This window comes from Ictidomys tridecemlineatus, chromosome 3 (genome assembly GCF_052094955.1).
Source record: "Ictidomys tridecemlineatus isolate mIctTri1 chromosome 3, mIctTri1.hap1, whole genome shotgun sequence".
Lineage (NCBI taxonomy): Eukaryota > Metazoa > Chordata > Mammalia > Rodentia > Sciuridae > Ictidomys > Ictidomys tridecemlineatus.
The window spans coordinates 12,417,559-12,434,217 of NC_135479.1; the positions used below are offsets into that span (position 1 = coordinate 12,417,559).

Here is a 16,659-nt window from a genome sequence, read left to right on the forward strand (position 1 = left end):
TATTCTTTTATAATGGTACTACCTGTCTTAATTTTTTTCCAGAATTATACAGTACATCATTTTCAGAAGTATGCTTTTCTTTGTCTACAGTATGGTCTCACAGGCTCCATGTTATTTGCCTGCTTTTTAACTCTTTAAAAGAGTGATCTTAAGGGAATATTTAATATTACATCATTGGCCCCCAAAAGTGCTTTTACTGAGCCAAGGTAACTGTCATTAGTCAGCTTTTCTCAGAAAGTTGTACTCTTGGCCTAATTTTTAGCCTAAATTCTTAACTATATACTTAAAAATTATTTCCTGGAGCTTTTCTCTCTAATATTTTCTCAATTCCTTTAATTTTCAGCCAGTCTGAGAGCTTCCTATTTGCTCCATGAAATATCTGGACCGGATACACATCCTGGGGCCTAACCCTGATCACTGCAGGGAGCTGGAAAGAGGTGCACATCCAGGCAGCACAAACACACAGCAGGAACCCATCTTGTATCTCAGGCAGCAAGTAGAAAAAAGAAAGAATGAGACCTTAGACCCCACTGTCAGAGCCCAAATGCTCACAAGTCAGTAGGAATGGAAATCATATTAAGAAAATAACAGCCAAAATGGGCATAGTGGCAAGCTAAGCCCTCCAGGGATCAGTGGGATTCATACAAAACTTTCTTTGGGGACAATTTTACCACCAATGTGTGCTTGGGACACCTAAGCAAGGTAACTACAGCTGAAAATGAAGTCACAAATAAGTATACTACAACAGTCTTTCTCATTAGGAAAACTTGAAAATAAAATAACCCAAAAGTTCTTGAATAAGAGCGCTAATAATTGCTAATATGGCTATATTCATGTGATAAACATATTTACCAAAAAAAGGTTTGCATTAAATCAGCTTAGAGCACAGATACATAATATCAAATATAAATAAATAAACAAGAATAATACATAAAATCTGCATTCATCTAATTTTCTAAAAGTAGAAAAACAAAACAATTATATATCTATAACATACAATATATAGCTTACATATAGCATATCTGGACATTAAATATGCATAGAAGTATTATATTTTTAATATAACTAATTAAAAGTATATTATAATATTTTATATACTCATACATACAGAACTTAAATATGTTCAAGTATAAAATAAACTGATATAATTCACACAAAATTAACTATAAATGTGGAGAGAAGAGAATGTGACTGGACATGAAAGACAAAATTAAATGCACTTCATTGGTGGTGTTTCAGTTTACATAAACAGGTGCTAATAATTTTTGATTCTTCAAGATGAGTACCTAGGTGTTTGTATTAATTCTTCTTATTCTTTTACAATTTTTTTAATTCTCTCAAAACAAAACAAAAGCACCATTTAACCTGAAGATAGTCTCTTTCTTCCTAAACTGTAAGTTGAAAATATTTTTTTGTAACTGGTCAATAATGCACTGTTTTTGGAACATACAAAAACAGGCTTGCTCAACTTGAGCCTGTGCTCTGTGGAACAGTCTAATTGATGGTGGAGTTTTTCTTGCAAGCTGAGCCATCCTCCAGATGAGAAACATTTCTGCTACTACAACATTTATAGAAGTGGCTATTTTTCCCCCTAAAGTGCTAGGGATTAAACCCAGAGCCTTGGTCATGCAAGGAAGTTGCTCTACCACTAGCTCCATCCCCATCCTACAGAAGGGCCTTTTAAATGATTGTTCTGAAATTCTTTAAGGATGAATCCAAGGCTAGAAGCCCTTCTCAGTTTGAATCTGTGGCCCAATTGTATGGCTCATTTAGATAATTTTTATTTTATTTTTTAAAAGGCGAAATGTTTCTCTTATTGAAGATGAGAATGTACCTTCCTACTGACAGAGTGACTTTTAAGAACACTGTGGTTGTCTCTTACCTGCTCTTTCATTTCAGCATAGACCTTCTCTGAATTCAGCTCCACCTGCCGCTTAAACTCTTCTAGAGCAGCGTCTGCCTGTTGGGCCTGCAACCTTTGAGCCTCAGTCACACGAGTTAGTTGCTCCTCTTTTTCCCTAGAAAAGTTCAGAAAGTTCCGAAGTTAAACTAAAAAAGCACTAGACTTCAAAGAAAACTACTCAACCTTCTCTAAAATTAAATTCAAATTTCAATGGTCTAATCCAAATTCTACTAAATTTCTCTTTAAAAAGTTGGCAACAAAATAATCTGTCTCAGGAAAAATAGGTATGAACATATAATATGTATTCTGATGAGGGCATAACTACTTCAAAAGACTTTCCTAAAACAAAATGTGGTATATTCATACAGCGGAGTATTATTTGGACTTAAAAAAAGATACATTCTGATATAGTCTATAACATAGATAAAGCTTGAAAACATTAAAGTAAGTGAAAGAAGCTGTCATAAAATGTCATGTATTGTATGATTTTATTTATATGAAATATAGGTAAATATATAGAGAAAGAAAGTAAATTTGTCATTGCTAGGAACAGGAGGGATGGGAAAATGAGAGTGATTGGTAAAAGATTTGGGGTTTCCTTTTGAGTGAGCATGATCTGGAATCAACAGTAATAGTTGCATATTCTTGTAAATAACTAAAATCCACTGAATTATACACTTTAAAATAGTGAGTTTTATGGTTTGTAAACAATATCAAATTTTTTTTTAAAACCCAGTGTACCAATAGAAAGATGCATTTTTATCAGCAGTGGCTTTGTAGCTGGTCAACACAGTAGATGCAACATGATATCCTAAAGTTATTCTACTGCCTTCCATAGACTTGCCTAAAAGAATAAGTAACCATCTAATTTCTTCATATCTTAAACTCAAGTCGTATAGTCAAAAGGGTTCAACAAAATAAGAGAATCTCTTGCATGTCAATAGAAGGAAAAGTAGACTTTAGTTTATAAATTCACACAAGTTTATAGTAGCTAATTTTTATTTGTGACTAGGTGCTGGGCCCTGAGCAAAATACTTCTATATATTTTCTCACTGTAAACCACAAAAGATTGTTTTCATAGCCTTCTTTTACAAAACAGTAAACTGGAGCTTACAGACATGACAGCTCAAGCCAGGACTCCCAGGATAGCAATCTGCTTCCAGAGCTCCAGCTGTTGGCTGCTATGCTGTGCTACTCTCCTGATTTTTCAGATGCCGTAACATTAACTTGTTCATCTTCCCAGGAAAGTTATAAAATATTATCTTATGACCAACTGTAACACTGACGAATACTGGAGATCAGGTAATTTAATTAACCCAAATCACATTTTAGACAAACATCATAATTGGGGCAAAAGACTATTCTAAACCATAATACCGCCTTTTACGAGGTGGACAAAAAGTAGCTTGAGCTTCTTGGAGTTACTCATATAGGAGTTTAATAATCCCTTGAACATATATAATTTCTAGGCTTCCTTATAAGACCATATATATAATATAAAGTATCATACTACCAAACTTTCTCCCATTAAATTGAAAACCTTTTTCAAATTTTAAGGGGTCAAAAGACTATGTTGCCTAGTTTCCATTTCAGAAGATATCTCTTGTCTCATTATGATGAAGTATGTATATACAGATCAGTGTTATTTCCACACCCCTTCCGTCATCTGCCCTGTGCTGGGCATGGCTTATCTGTAAATAAGCAGAGGGACATATCTTTGTGTATGGGCTTAAAGAACATTCCTTGAATCTTTATTTTTTACTTAAAGTACTTCTGCCTTTGTCTATGTAATCTCTTCATACCCTTCCCTACATCCATCAACCAGAAGATGACAATCAGACTGCACCTCCATGGTAAAGAACATTTCCACTGAAAGCCCTCCTCTCCTGTGTGTCTCTTTTACTGGCAGAGCCACCATTTTTATGACCTACAGGGTTTAACACTGCCCCAGAGTGATGCTCTGCATGAGAACCAAGCCATTCCAGATCAGGATGCCTGCCAGATGAGCTCTCAGTTTTCGTATTTTACATCAATGGAATCCAGGCTTCTGAAACTTTTTTTAAAAAAGAGCTTCCCTATAAATTGTTCATTTTAATTAAATTGTCCGATTTAAAAGTCTTTCTCTCTACTTTTATTTTACATGCAGTTAAAGCAAAATGTTTTAAATGTTAGCTGATATTGCTAAATCCTAAGGCCTTAACATTAGTGATGCTTTTGTGTCACTTAACACCAAGATTGGCTCAAGGATAATAATGATTAATAACTAGAAATCATGCTGAAGATTGATTCCAAAGGCATCACTACATTAAATACTAAGCACTCTAATGGCTACAGAATTTGAATTTAGCCTGGTGCATTTTTGCCTTCTTTATTCTATTCTTTCCCTAAAGCAGGAACTCTTCAGTTACATGTAGGATTTCTCTGGTAAAAACACTGAATAATTTGAATATCTGAATACCCCAATATCAAAAAGCATGTAGACTTAATGTAAAGTCATATAAACTATAATGGACACCATGGTGTAGACTGGAGTGCCAAATATATTTTCTCTGGTATGATGGTCAACTTTAAGGAAGGAGCTACCTGGTATGTTGTATTAAAAGTGTTCTAGGGCTGGTGCTATAGCTCAGTTGGTAGAGGCTTTGCCTCACATTCACAAGGCCCTGGGTTCAATCTCCAGCATACACACACACACACACACACACACAAAAAAAAAAAAAAAAAAAAAAGCAAGCGTGGAAGGACAGGCTGTCAAGGTTGATGAATGATGACTCCATTGCCAGCCACAACAAGGGCTGTTACTCTGCCACTCCCCTACATTCATCAATGAGAAGATGACAATCACTACTGCACCCCCATAGTAAAGCAACATTTCCACTGAAAGCCCTCTTCAGTGGCTAGTTATACAATGTCACTCTCTAATTTTTGAGACCCTCTGAAAAGTACCTGAGAAAACTATTTTATAATTTGAGTGGAAATTTATCAAAAGTTTACCTTTTATCTGTTTATCTGAAAAGAAAGCACATTGGACAATATTGGAAAGCTTAAAATATAATCATAAAATATAATGATTATATTTTAAATATTTTATGATATATTTTAAAATATATCATAAAATATAATCAAGTAATTTAACAGAGCTTATAAAAATAAATGACCTTGGGATGAAGTATCAACTTTGTCCTCTCCATTTTGAAGGTCTCTTGCTTATAAATCTTTCAATTTAATAAGATAAATCTTATTCTTTTCTTTATTTAATTCTTTCCTATACAGTTTAATTCATTTAATTTATAACTAAGTTACAACTACAATCAAGTTTTAAGCTTGAGCCATCATCCATGTATCTTAGAGATCATTTTAAAATGTTAAAATAAAGGCTTGCATAAAAAAGCACATTATTTTTGACAAAATTTCTAGCCTGACCTGTGAAGAGCAGATATAGTTTTATATTAAATATCAAGACTGGGGAAACAATACCATCTCCTAACTAGTCTCCAACCTCACCACAACCAGCTCTGCTAACTTAATAAAGAAGCTAAATATCAAAGGTCTTGCTTAATGCAAATCAATGTTCTTGCCCAGTAAAGCCACGACAAACAAATGGAACTTCGCTAATTCTTGGGAATATTCTTCCTTAACATAAATTATCTTAATTTAAATAAAGAGGTGATAATCACTTTAATGAGATCCACTTTAATTTTTACAAGGTGATGACACTGAAATGAAAACTTAGAGCCTCTGAAGGGACTAGGGTCTGCTCCTTACTGTCGTAAGAATAGTGTTCCTTTTTACTATGATTCCAAACAGTGCATCCTACAAGGAGTCAGGAAAAAAAAAAAAAAGAAAAAAGTGACTTTGAAGATTATGTTCTTCAGTAGAACTGGTTGTGGGGCTGAGTATAAATGCATCACTCAAATGCCTTAAAGCCTGGCCTCCGTGAAGATAAAAAGGTGGAAAGAAAATTTGCTTTTTAAGCTCTGATTTATTTATAAAATGCAGTAAATTTCCTCATCTGAGTATATAAAGAATAAAGAAAAAAAGAAAAAAGCAGCAGCATTCTTACACAACCACAAGCCAGCTCAGATTAAAGGATGTTCTGAAGTACATGATTATTCCAGAAAGGGCAATAAAATGTAGGGGACTAATGGACTACAATTTAGTATTTCTTGAGTTTTACAAGGTAACATTTCTATATGCAGGCCAACCCTAATTTGAAAATCTTCCTTTGGCACATTTCTGAACCAGCACTTTTGATAATGATGGCCATGATCCAACATACATTTATAAGGCTTCACGTTACATTATACTTCATTTGCTGCCAGCTTGGCATCTCTACTGGAAACTCCAAGAAAAACAAAACAAACAACTTCAAACAAGTCTGAAAAACAGCTAGAAGAGTCTCCATTCCTCTCCAGCTGGGTTGCAGAACAAGACCTTTAGGAGGCAATATCACCTATGTTCTTGGCTGCCAACTGGTACTTCAATTGATTAGACTGACTCAGTCAAAAACATTTTAAAATACCTTTCACTAAATATTTTAAAGCATGATAAACAAACTGCTTTAGCCTCCTCTTTATAGGATTTCTAAAACTAGTAGTCTTCTAAATTCTTGAAAAAAATGGCAAATACTATAGACATCTAAACATTTGATAGTTTAGGAGTCGGAAGGGAATGCCAAGTAAAATGGGCATTGGTATTACTGACCTTAAAACTGAAAATATGACAGTGCTCCCAAATTCATCTATGGAGTCAACACAAACAGTGTGTACAGAGCCACACTCCAAGATTTAAGAAGATTCAAGAGGCCAGGGACAGCTCTTCCTTTGAGCTCCTGCAAGAGCCAATACTATCACCACCTTGACTTTAGCCCCTAAGTCTCACTTTGAACTTCTTACCTCCAGAACTATAAGATAATAACCTTGAATTGTTTTAAGACATTAAGTTTGTAGTAATTTGTTACAGTAGTGATAGGAAACCAATGCAACCTAAATACTGTACTTATTAAACACTGCATTCAGTGGTATCTATCTAAATATATATATATATATATATATATATATATATATATATATTTTTTTTTTTTTTGGTACCAGAACTTGAACTCAGGGGCACTTACCTACTGAGCTACAATCCCAGCCCTATTTTGTATTTTAGAGACAGGATCTCACTGAATTGTTTAGTGCCTCACTTTTGCTGAGGCTGACTTTAAACTCACAATCCTCCTGAGCTGGTGGGATTACAGGTATACACCACTGCACCTGGTGGTATCTATGATATTTAATAGACAATTTATAAAAATTTATAATAGTGTTATGAGGAACAAAATAAGAGTGGGTATAGGGCAAATTTAAAAGTTAAATCAGGCAAAGAAAAAAATCCCCAGGATGAATTGTGTTAAATCTTTAAATATTTAAAATTTCTGTGACTGTTCACTCACTTGATGTTATGATTTGGATCTGGAATTTCCCATTGCCTCTAAAGGCTCAGGTTTTAAAGGCTTGGTTCCCAAAGCAGAAATGTTCCAAGGTGGGGGTGTAGTGAAATGATGAATCATGAGGGTGCTACTCATAGATGAACAGGCTGTTGGGAGCAGGGGCTCAGTTGGAGGATGTAGGTCACTGGGGGTGTGTCCTTAAAGGATATGTCTTTGCCCTGGCCACTCACTCTCTGCCTCTTCTTCCTGGCTGCCAAAAGGTGCACAGCTTTCCTCCAAGCCCTTTCACCATGATGTTTCTGCCTCACCAGAGGCCTAAAAGTAATGGAGCCAGAAAATCATGGACTGAAACCATGAGCCGAAATAAAACTTTCCTCCTTTAAGTTGTTATTCTCAAGTATTTTAGCACAGTAGCAGGAAGCTAACGAACACTTGACTTCTTCTAAGTAATATTATCAGGTTTAAAAGACAAACTAAAAATCAAATTCTTCCTTTGAAAGAATATTTACATTTAACATCGGCAAGTTGACTGAGTTAAGGTCTAGGTAAAATTGCCCAAAGATTCTTTAATTCCAGATATTCCCTCTAACTGACATACACAAACGAATAAACTAATTTTGCTAGTAAAGAGTCAGTATAATTATGAACCAAACTTCTGAACATCAATGACCACTAGGACTTCCCGTGACCAAAGAAAATTTTGGCTTTATAAGTCAAATTCATAAGATTAGATGTCAACATAGACAAGAAAAGAACTATGAAGTAAATCATGATAATTAAGGGACTATTAAAAATCTCAGGGGGTCAGACAGATTATGAGGTTCTGTGGGAGAATGCCAGTTTACTGATAAGTGCCTTTTTGTGGGAAAGTTTGAAGACCTTAGAAAGAAAGAAAACATTTATAGCATTGCTCATATTAAGGACATATTTTGCAATTCTTTCACATAGTGGGTGTTCATGGTGCTAGTCCAATTCAAAATATACAGAGACAGAGTGCTATCTTGAGTTATTAGAAAACCATAGACTGCTCAAGCTTAAAAAAAGTTGAGTAATTTATAGAGACTTAGTAATACACTGGAAGATAAAACAGGTGTTTCTAAGGATAAATAACATACATTTTCAATAGCCTTGACAAGCTGAGAAGATTTTCTCCATTCTTCTACTTCCTAAAACAGCATAGCTCAGGGCTGGGGTTGTGACTCAGTGGTAGAGCGCTTGCCTCGCATGTGTGAGGCACTGGGTTCTATCTTGCACTACATAAAACAAATTAATAATGGTATTATGCTCATCTACAACTAAATTTTTTTTAAAAAAAGAGCATAGCTCAGTTTAGCTTACACCAAGTCAGTCAACCTTTCAATGACTCATTGGTTATACACTGCTTATGATTAACTATAGGTTAACCACTAACTTACAATAAGGAACAAAGCTACATAAAAAACCTCTTATAAAAGTCTGTCAAGTAAAGGAGAAAAATGAAGATAAATACCAAGTCTAATGACAGATACATGGTTATAGGGATTTAAACAAAAAAGGAGGGTTCAGATACACGTCATGCCCCTTGGTCTACTGGACAAGACAGATGTAAGTGAAGCGATATCTACTGGAGTAATCTTTAGCCTCTCCTAATGGATCAGAAGAACCTTCTCTGAACTCTTCACATACCCTAACAGCAGTAAAGGTACAGCAAAAACACCAGCACAATTCTTAGTGTCAGAAACAGATGAAGCATAACACTAGCACCAAGAAGGCAGCACTGAAACAACACTGGTGAAGCCACCACGCTCAATAAAGTCACGACGATCCAGGACTAATCAGTAATTTTTCTCTTGCTACTAATGAAAATACTCAAAAAAGCGGGTAACAGCATAAAGAACTCCTATGGAAGGAACTCTCTTCTGACAAGGACCTAATGATTTACACTTATCCAGAGAGCCTGTCCCTAGGGTCAAACTCTAGTCTTAAAGAACCATGAGTAGTTGAAGCAAGTGAGTTATGAACAGGAATAAGAAGGCTTCAGTATCCAAAAATCTCTTAAGATGATATAAATTTCAGCTAGGAGGGGAAGTCAGCTGGATTTGTATTATGATTCAAAAGCACTTATTCTGGTGTGAACTTCCCAGGCTTCATGCTCAGTCACTTAGCCATGATGCAGGAATGGAGACAAGGATCCCAGCAGTAAAATCTACCATCTCCTCAGATAAATACCACAGAAAATGTGAAAAAGGTAGGAGAAATGGTTCCTATCTTGGAGAAACTACAATCTGACAAAGGAAAAAGACAAAAGTGCAAGAAATAATCAAATAGTAATGCAATATTATAGCTATTAAATTTTATAACAATTTTAAGTGCTATAGAAATACAAAAAGGCATTTAGAGTCTGTATTAAGAACCAATCTCAGAAGTTCAGAGTTGTGTAAAAGTTGAAAATAAAATTACGAGTAAATTTAACAAAAGACTTAAACAATTTAAAATTTTACATAATAATTCTGGGCCAAACTAACTTGTGCCTATTATATGGGTTCATAAATAAATCAAAGAAACTCTGGCTCAGCAGATCAAAAAACAATACAAATTTTTATAACAAAACAACAAAAAATCATGAGAAAATGATTTTAAAAACAAAATAGCCATGGTGTATAAAGAAAAGCTGCTATTCTTTAAATTCTTTAAACTTCAAAATAAATTCCAAATACAGTGTTTCCTATATTTAAGAAACTACTAATTAAAACATCCATGCATAAATTATACATGATATATGCCAAGCTTATATGCATACCCAATAATACATTTTATTTTAGAGACAGTAGTATATAAGTAAATGATAAGGAAATACTTGTTCTTCCTGCAAAATGACAAAACCTAAACCTTTTGGAATAAGCATAGGCCACTTCTTGTTACTAGAGAGAAGAAGAAAGACAGTGTGAAGTCACTCAAGCAGAATGGTAAGTAAACCAAATCCAGATCAAAGGAATAAAGAAAAAAGGCTGAAATGTGAAGCTGAAATATTTATTTCCTTCAAAAACATCATCCATGCCTTGTCCCTGGGCAGTTGAATATTTCAAAGTAGCTGGAAAATATTCTCACTTATGTTCATCACTATGCACAAACAGATCAAACTTAAAGTAGGTATATTTTCCCCTTATTTATCAAATATAAATGTAATCTTTATCATGTAAGAGAAGTTTTCTACTTAAAATAGATGGTTTCCACTTGATGTAAAATGTATTTTAAAGTCACAATAGATATTTTCCAGTTTAGTGAATGATATTGCTACAAACTATAACATTTACAGTATAACCATAACTTTTAAACATTTGCAAATGAGATAATAAACATTTATTCAGAGTCTACTATGCACATTTCAGTTCAGGATAGTTCACATATTATTTTATTCAATTTTCAAAAAAGTTATTACATATCTTATATATGAAAACACTGAAATTTAGAAGAGTTAAGTGATTAGCCAAGTTCACGTAGTAAATGGCAGAAGGTAACATAAAATCAGCCCATCTGACTTCAGAGTCCAGAGTCATTTCATCATTTCTTTAAATCTGTACATATATATATATATATATTTTAAATTGATGTTCTTTTAATTAATTGAATATACAGCTATGTCCTTATAATAATTAATGTAACAATATCTGCACATTAAATCACTTTTAGAATGTCTGAAAGTTAAAATGTTTGTTACACTTTTACTTACCACCCATTACGTGCCAGTATCTGGGACCAGTACTAGAAATATAAACATGTTCAAGACATTTTCTCTACTTCTTATATGGAAAAAGACTAGACTATGCTATTTTGGGTATGATTAAAAACTACACAGTGAAACCAACACAATACTATACACAAATTAGGACCAGAGGAATTTATTGTGGCCTATAAAATATGTATGTAATACATATTTAATACAATAGCAAAGTTTCATTAAAGACTTTTCATTTTGGTAACAGAATGTCACTGAAAATATCTCAGATATACATTGAATACCACATACATATGTTAAAATACTATGTATTTATAAAATGTGTTTGTAAAATACATATGATACTTGATTTATGTAAAACTTCTTTTCCTTATAGTCATCATATGAAAATTTTTTCATATGACCATATGAAAATCATATGGTCAGTGAAAATTAACCAAAATAAAGCACAGAAAACAAAATTATAAAGAAGAAAGAGCATCCATGATAATTTCCAGCAACTTAATATATCCCAGAAAAAAAACAAATCGCCATCAGAAGAATTATCTTTATTTCAAGAGGAAGATAAATATGGCAGGGACAAGGGATTTATTAAGATAGAATTAAAATTTGTTGAGGTCTAACAAAATATTTAACCACTTTTACTGATTATAAAAAAGCATGAATTTTGTTCACACTTACATGAAAATGTTTTACTTAAAAGTATGTTAGGTTTAAGATCCAGATCTTCACATGTAAATACATGCAATCCATTTTTCACTAGGCATTTCTTCCTACCTAATACTAGGCTTTTCTAAAGGTCCAATCATTATTTTATATGTACTTGATGACAAGTTCAGTCATCTGAAACTGCTACCGTGTAGTATTCATTAATTCTTTTTCCATGAATGCTGTGGTTATGCATCCTATACCAGGTACCTTGCTAGATGTTGAGAAAATATCACTGAAATAGTCATACCCAGTTTTGCTACTAAGGTGGTTTTCAGTGTAGCAAAGAAAAAACACTCTGAATTAATACAAATAAGAATAATGTATGTTCAATTAATTGAATAAGGAAGAAATGCAAGGTACTATGGGTTGTGTAATGGATCAAAACCTCAAGGAATCAGAATGAAGGAACATGGAATTAAAGTTAAGCAGGTTAAGCAGGACTGGTTAAAAGAAAATACTGGGCCATTTTAACAAAAAGAGTAACAAATTGAAAAGATGCAAAAGGGAAAGACTGGTTAATTCAAGGAAGAAAAGAGGGCCACTGTGGATGAAATTTAAAGAACAGAGAAAGATGTTTTTAGGAAACTAAAAATTCCTTCCCATACTGATATTTTACAGATGAAAATTACATGTGATGTGAAAAATACAATGGAGGAACTTTAAGGCAGATGATACACTTCTAAAAAAATAGAAAGAGTGAGATTAATGAACTTGAAGGAACATCAATGAAAATTAACTAAAGTTCAGAAAACAAAATTATAAAGAAGAAATGGCATCCATGATAATTTCCAGCAAGTTAATATATCCTAGAATTCATGAAAAAAAAAAGAGAAAGGTAAGGACATAAAAAATATTTGAAGAAATAATGGCCAAAGCCTTTTTGATTTGAATGAACTTTATAAACCTACAGATTCATTAATTCCAAGAATTCCAAGCAGAAGACACAAAGGGAAAACTAAGTTACATAATACTCAAATTTCCCCAAACTAGCAATAAAGGAAAAAAGATATTAAAGATAAGTAGGAAAATAGCAGATTATAAAGGAACAAACACAAAGAAAATGGCAGACTTTTCAAGGCAAACAATGTAAGCAAGAAGACCCTGAAGCATCTTTAAAGTAGTAACAGCAAAAAAAAAAAAAAAAAAAATGCTGATTTGGAATTTCATAATCAAAAAACAGTCTTTCTAAAACAAAGACAAAGTAAGGAATTTTCAGACACACAAATGATACAAGAATTCATTATCAAGAGACCTGCACTATAGAATACATATAAGGAAATCCTCCAGGCTGAAGGATAATGATATTAGATAGAAATATAGAAATACACAAAAGGATGAAGATGACAATAAAATAAGGCTAGTCTGAACACAGTCTTGATAAAACATGGTAGAATCACAAAATATGGATAAGAAAGATGTGATTTCTGGAAAGGGTGAGAGAAAAAACCTATACCTATACTACTTCTTTCTTTATACAAAAAATTTGAATTATTACTAAACGCTACCATTTGTTGTTAAATGCCTGCACGCATGCTGGGTACATATGCAGTTCTCCCACCTTCTCTATAATTGGCTCATAAATAAACAGTTTAACGCTTTCAACAAGAAGAAATCTCTGCTTCTCTTTTTGCACACACTAACAACAGTTGACTCGGAAGAACAAGTGGTCCTGAGTGCTCAGCTCCTTACCCTGTCTTTAGGAATGGCCAATCATCACACTGTTCTCTTCCATGGCTTTACATATGCTCTTCTGAGCAGCTGTGGGTGTGACTTGTTCGATACATTTAACCTAACGTGGTAAAGATTCCCAACCCTCATGACCACACCCCTGAAGCATCTATGTGATTCTTCTATTTTTTCAAATTGGTTTTAAACTTAAGAAGGAAAGAAGGTGTTATCTGTTGACCTCCTAATTTCTTCCAAATAAAAAATAATACACTTTCAGGTTTTATACAAGTTTATACTAAGAATTTATTACTACAGGAGAAAAATAAGCAGCAACATTATTAATTTTACTTTCATAAATAATCTTCCTTAAAATTCCTAAGGAACCTATAGAAGCATGTCATTCCCATACTAATTCAGACTTTATTAGTTAAAATTTGTGAAAATTTTGACAGGGAGGAATGTTAAAGTTTACCTTTATTTGTTCTAGGAAAAATTTCTTTTTATCTAGAAATGCATGTTGTAATAACAATATATGGGCCACAGTTAATCATTTTAAGTAATAAATCTTAAAAATACCTTCCAACCCACCCAGATTAAGTAAAATGGCTATAGAGTATAAGGATACAAGTTCTCAGTGAAGGCTGAGATGTATCTCCTGCACAGTGGCTGCATTATTTGTACAGCACCTCAGCTTCTCTATGTGCATCCTGCTTCATTTTCCTCTGGTCTTTAAATAATTACTCAAGTAATTACTCTGCATATGGCCCTTAGTGGCTATAGCCTAGCCAATCTTCATTCTAGTTACTTTTCAGATTTGCAGTGTCTGCATCAATTGGGTTATCTATCAGTTTCCAGATTCCAAATTCCTGAGATCACACAGGATGCACAGTGCAGTAAAGCAAAGTGGTTAAAAATAAGGGTTTTAGAGTCAAAATGAATACAAAGTTTCCCAACACTTCCATCAACTGTACAATGTAGGCTCTTTGTACATCAGAGTAAAATGAATTGGCTGTCTTTGGACCAGATATCCTCTTAGATCCAGTGAGCATGGCAGAGAGAGGGCAAGTCCACCACAGAAACATGGTAGGCAGGTGGCAGAGCTGTGGGCCAGGCAGAGTTCCCCATTAACACAAGAATAAGTAATGACATACCTAGTATCTTTTGCCATCTATAAATGACTTGGATCATTCAAAAGTACAAAAGGAAAACTACTCTGGTGACACAGAAAGTCAAAGTCAGCATTCCATCAGGAAAAGAACAATGAATTAGGAGTCAGCAGGCCCATGGGTGAGCCTAGCTATCACAGAGTAGCTTTGCCATATTGATCAGATGTTTCATTTCCATGAACCTTGGTTTCTTTCCTCTGAAACACAGATATTAACAAACAACCTCATAGGAGTTCTTTGAAAATAAATTAAGAGAATGTATATTAAAACCCATTCTGTCAACTATAAAACACTAAATGAAGTATTATTATATATTATTACCTAGACCCCCCACACCTGCAATGGGATTAGGTTTATTTCACCACATTTCATTGCTAAAAGAAAATTTTATTGTAATAAAAACTCTAAAAGCTAAATAGGTAAACAGCTAAAAATAGGTTTTGCAAACTCAATTTCTAACGAAACCACCCAAACATAAAATTATCATGCTACAAATTAAATTGATTGTGTGAAATAGTGTCACAAGTATATGTCAATAAGAAACCTCCTGACCATCATATTGTGCTGACATTCATTTAAAGCAGTGTGTTCTCAAAAGAAGAAATGCAGAGTTCTATGAAGACGTATCTCAAAAGATATACTTAATATAAAAGAAATTTCCTCTCAACTTGAAGCAAGGTCACCACATATTGCTCCCTTCTCTCCAATCTTTATATTGTTCTTCTTGCAGGGTTAAGTCAGCATGTTCACTGCAGCTAAGGAATGTTTACAATAAACTGGAAACGCTGCTCTGGATCTAAAATGGTTTCAGATGCTCAAGCAGAATGGAAAAAAGAGAACAGCTGGGACCTTCCCCCAGCAACCACCACACTGATGTTTATGAAAACTATTTGTAAGAAGAGAACTATAGTCAGAGTTTTGAGGAACATTCTAAATTATAGGCATAGATTTTCTAAGACAATGCAAATACTTTTATCAGTAAAAATTGAAAAACTATCACTCCTCAAAATGTAAATTCTTATTAATGATGTCTAGTAATTTAGGCCTAATTTCCAACTTAAAATATAATGGCTCCAGTTGCAAGAAAAACAAACTCTAATATTGCCAGTAGAGTATCTAGAAAATTATTAAAATGAAACATCTTAGATATATAATAGATATAAAAGTACATTACAGACACAACATGCAAAATGAATGAGTAGACATTATAGATGTGATAAAACTTTCACAGTGAATTGGAACAATACCTACTAAACATGATGAATCTCCTTAATAATAATTTCAAACACTACTACCATTCTAAAGGACATGTTAGTCATGATAGAGTGAACTAAGGAACAATTAACTTTCCAAGTAAAGAACTTGAAATGGTTCTAATTATAATCACATAGCACCCCTTTAAAAAGAAAAGGCAAAATCAAAGCATCAGACATCAAAAGGCCATTAGGTCTCTAGATATAGACCACTTCCAGACCTAGTTTACTCCACATAAAACCTCCTTTGGGGTGTTTTCATTTTTCACTAAGAACAGAGATATATGGTTCAAATTACTGAAAGTTTCTTCAAAGTTCCTTAACATTTGTGTATTCCACAGCTAAAATGAATAAATTTTATATCAAGTAATAAAAAAAACTAGAGGATTAAGATTTTAACAGTCACAATTTTAAAAGACCATCATTAAATTTCATGACACAAAACTTCATGGACTATGATTTAGGAAGGAATAAAAGAAATTCAATGAGGAAATAAAAGCATGTTTTTCAAGGATGGAAATGTTTAACATTTTTCATCGATTGCTTATAATAATCTAATGAAGTCTTTCTTCCAGAAAGTCACGTTTGCTTTCTGTGTTCCTAACCTCATGTGTGGACATTAACATGTCATCCAATTCATGTCCTTGAAATATTTTATTCCTTCTGATTGGGAAATTATGTTCTTCAAGAGCTCATGTTCTGTCCTTCATTCAATACTTAGCTTATTGCCAAGAAATATTCAGGAAAGTAGCCTTTTTCTTCAATGTCAGTTTGATCATATACCACCCTATTACCAATTCTTCAACCAT

General features: G+C 33.6%; 1 protein-coding gene across 17 annotated transcripts in view; it reads right to left on the reverse strand.

Annotated features, from left to right (window-relative positions):
• The window catches only part of Cep112 (centrosomal protein 112), a 451,807-nt gene that overhangs the window by 278,813 nt on the left and 156,335 nt on the right, over positions 1 to 16,659 (reverse strand). For all 17 annotated transcript variants that reach the window (XM_078041823.1, XM_078041825.1, XM_078041822.1 and 14 more), the window contains one exon: positions 1,883 to 2,018. In XM_078041823.1, the coding sequence (XP_077897949.1) occupies positions 1,883 to 2,018 (136 nt within the window). The remainder of the gene's footprint in view (positions 1 to 1,882; positions 2,019 to 16,659) is intronic.